This window comes from Lycium ferocissimum, chromosome 6 (assembly GCF_029784015.1).
Source record: "Lycium ferocissimum isolate CSIRO_LF1 chromosome 6, AGI_CSIRO_Lferr_CH_V1, whole genome shotgun sequence".
In the NCBI taxonomy this organism is placed as follows: Eukaryota; Viridiplantae; Streptophyta; class Magnoliopsida; order Solanales; family Solanaceae; genus Lycium; species Lycium ferocissimum.
The window spans coordinates 16,061,299-16,065,232 of NC_081347.1; the positions used below are offsets into that span (position 1 = coordinate 16,061,299).

Below are 3,934 nucleotides of genomic sequence, written 5' to 3' on the forward strand. Positions count from 1 at the left end.
TATAAGGTGGTTAGATATCCATCTGCTTTCAACTCAAAGAGGAGAGAACATGTTACATAAAATGTGTACACTGAGGGACCAAGTCAAAGTAGCAATGCACCTGAACACAGATTCAACGAGGCATATGATAGTTCTACAAGAATGGGCTCAACAGAGTTAAGTGGGAATTTGAATCAAGTAAAGGTTGGTGGTGCACCTATATTCTCAAAAGGACAGTATGAACATATAGTCCAACCATTTGAATGTAAGCATGAATCATCAAGCAAGTAGAACCCAGACTCAAATTCAGAACCAAAATTCTACTGCATCCGCCAATGCTGGTGTATTAGTTGTCATAAAGCATTATTAGTTTCAAATATTTTGAAGCAATGGATCATAGATACTGGTGCCCCTAATGACATGGTGTTTGATATATTGTATTACTGGATTAAGCAACAGTTATAAAAGCTACTGACCCAAAGAAAGTATACTTACCTAATAGAGATGCTACATATGTCACACACACTGGTTCAAGTACAGTCTAAAAAAGAAGTACACTAAAGGATGTGTTTGTTTTACCTCAATTCAAGTATGACCTAATGTCAGTCTCAAAGTTGACTAGAGAATTGTGTTGTGCTGCTTCCTTCTACCCTGACTTCTGTCTATTTCAGGATCTCTACAATGGGAGGGTGAAAGAGATTGGTAAAGTACAAGATGGATTATATATACTGTTGAATAAGTTAATCGAACTTGTTGATAGTCAACCAAAGCTCAGCCTGACAACCAAGGAGGATATTTCAATCACTAAGGAAGAAATAAGTTTGTGGCATGTGAGACTTGGACATACTTCTAGTAGTACTTTGAGTCAATTGATTTTTGCTAAGTCTGATGTAATATTGAATAATGTTCAGAAATGTAGTGTGAGCCCTTTTGCAAAATAGTATAGACTGTCTTTTCCTACTGGTTGCATTAAGATTAAAGATAGTTTTGATCTCATTCATATGGATGTACGGGGGCCTTATAAAGTTCAGACTTATGATGGAAATAAATATTTTTTGACAATAGTAGATGATTTTACAAGAATGACTTGGATTTACTTACTCAAGATGAAATTTTATGTGTGTGTCGTTTTACAGTATTACTTAAACTATGTCAAAACTCAGTTCAGTAAAATTTTCAAAATGGTGAGAACTGACAATGGTACGATGTAATTTGTGAATAAAGCTTGTACCAGTTTATTTTCAAAGTTAGGCATTATACACTAGAGGTCATGTGAATATACACCACAACAAAATGGTGTGGCTGAAAGAAAGCACAAGCATATTCTTGAAATAACAAAAGCAATTAGATTCCAAGCAAATATCCCACTCAAATTCCGGGGTCTGTGTGTTCAAGCAGTAGTTATTAACAAACTTCCCACACCTATTATTGATATGACTCCTTATGAGAAGTTGTACAACAGAAAACCATCAGTTTCTCATTTCAAAGTGCTAGGCTGCTTGTGTTATGCAAAAGACTTAACTATATCTGATAAGTTACAGTCAAGAGCAAAACTTTGTGTTATGATGGGGTACTCAGAAGTGCAAAAGGGGTATATATTGTATAACATGAAGAACAAGGTATTCTGTGTGAATAGAGATATGAGTTTTAGAGAAATTGAGTTTCCTTTCAAATGGAACACATCAGAAACACCTCTTTTCCTTCGTGACATGACTCATCACTTAACTGAAGAACCTACGGGTCAGCATACAAATCACTTGTCATGTTCTAACCAAACTCCATCTGGACCATCTAAAATTCCTCAATAACAAACCGTCTCACCATTTGATCCACCTCAAAATTCAGAAGTCATACAAATACCTGCACCTACAAGTCCTACTATCCTACTTGAGTCTCAAAACCAATATCCTATACCAGAAAAACCTCTTGTCAATACTGAACATCAGAACTAGTCCATTGTACCATACAAGCACCTACTAGAATGTCAGGAAGATCAAGACAACCTCCAATATGGATGAAGGATTTCATTACATCAAATCTAGCTGCAAACTACTCCATAGCCAACTATATCTCATACGACTCTATTGCTCCTAAATATCAAGCATTTCTTACTGCTTTTTCAAAAGTTACAGAACCTAAAACCTATGTCGAAGCCTCTAAAGATCCTAGATGGGTTGAAGCAATGAAAGTAGAAATCTCTGCACTTTAAGAAAACAACACATGGGAAATTGTCAACTTACCAGAAGATGAAACTCCCATTGGCTGTAAATGGATCTACAAGATCAAATACAAAGCATCAGGTGAAATTGAGAGATTGAAGGCTAGACTTGTAGCAAAGAGATATAGTCAAAGGAGGGTATTAACTATCAAGAGACATTCTCTCATGTTGTAAAGATGATTACAGTAAGGTCAATTCTATCTATAGCAGCTGCTAAAAATTGGTGCAAACACCAAATGGATGTCTACAATGCCTTCTTACAAGGTGACTTGCATGATGAGATTTATATGGATTTGCCACAAGGATTCAATAGCCAGGGGGAGCATAGACCAGTGTGCAGGCTAATTAAATCCTTGTATGGGCTTAAACAAGCTCTAAGATAATGGAACTTTAAGCTGACAGAAGCATTACTTCAACTACAATTTGCACAAAGCCAATATGTTCATTCTTTTTTCATAAAGCATACTGACAAAGGAATGGTATTAGTGCTAGTATATGTGGATGATTTTTTAATTACTAAAGATCACATAATATAGCTAGGGGAAACAAAACAAGCACTGCAACTAGCATTCACGATGAAAGACTTGGGAGAATTGCAATACTTCCTAGGGATTGAATTTGCAAGGTCAAGCAAAGGAATTCTAATGCATTAGAGAAAGTATGCATTAAACTGATATCAAAACTAGGACTGGCAATAGTAAAACCAATCAACACTCCTATTGACTGCAGTACAAAACTCACCACAAAGGAGTATGATGATCATGTACTAGAAAAATAAAATTCAGATGATAAATTTATTCAAAATATCGACTCTTATCAAAGATTAATAGGAAAACTATTCTATCTTATAGTCACTAGACTAGACATTGCCTATAGGGTACAAACACTTAGCCAGTTTTTACAACAACCAAAGAAATCACACTATGATGCTCCACTCAGAATAGTTAGATACATCAAGAATCAACCTGGTCAAGGGATACTTCTATCTAGCAGTTCATAAGAAATAGTTTCAGCATACTGTGATGTTGATTGGGCTACATGCCCACATACAAGGAAATCAGTCCTTTAGGTACTTAATTAAGTTTTGAGAGTCACTTATCTCCTAGAAATCAAAGAAATAATCAACTATATCCAGGATTTTGCTGAGTCTGAGTACAGAAGCTTAGCAGTGACAGTTGCATATTTAACTTTGATACTTGGAATGTTGAAAGAAATTGGTGTCAAGATCAAATTACCAGTAACAATGTACACTGACAGCAAATCTGCTATTCAAATAGCTGCAAATCCTGTCTTTCATGAGAGAACAAAACATATTGAAATAGATTTACATTTCATCAGGGAAAAAATTCAACAAGGTATGGTGAAGACTGAATACATCAACACTGCAGCATCAGCATTTGTTTTCCAAGCTAGGACTGCTAAATATCTTCACAGTTGCCACAGATCGTAGCTTGAGAGGGTATGTTAAACCAAGTGAAGAAGGAACACAGGGGCAAAAGTGCAATTAATGCAATTCCAAAAGTTAGTTATTCAAGTCCAAAAGTCAGTTATTAGTTCATGGTAGTTATTCGGTAATTAACAAACTAATTAGACAGTTAAGATAGATTAGTAAGCATGATTACTAGTATATATACTTCAATGTACATTGTATTCATTAATACATTACAATCATCAATCAATGAAGTGAATACATCTTCTCTCTAAAACTACTTTCTTCTTCTTCATCTTGTGGTGTTC

The 3,934-nt window shown here is 35.3% G+C and overlaps 1 protein-coding gene across 1 annotated transcript; it reads left to right on the forward strand.

The window, feature by feature from the left end:
- Positions 1-1,412: 1,412 nt before the first annotated feature.
- LOC132061162 (uncharacterized) lies at positions 1,413-2,188 on the forward strand. Its single transcript, XM_059454020.1, has 2 exons — positions 1,413-1,719; positions 1,926-2,188. The coding sequence occupies exons 1-2, from the start codon at positions 1,413-1,415 to the stop codon at positions 2,186-2,188; spliced, it is 570 nt and encodes a 189-aa protein (XP_059310003.1).
- The last annotated feature ends 1,746 nt before the right edge of the window (positions 2,189-3,934 follow it).

Bases quoted from the DNA above. Each gene is read 5' to 3' on its own strand.
- LOC132061162 (XM_059454020.1), top strand. From the start codon at position 1,413: ATGACTCCTTATGAGAAGTTGTACAACAGAAAACCATCAGTTTCTCAT. The intron at 1,720-1,925 runs GTCAGCATACAA...ACTGAACATCAG, and splicing joins CTTAACTGAAGAACCTACGG to AACTAGTCCATTGTACCATA.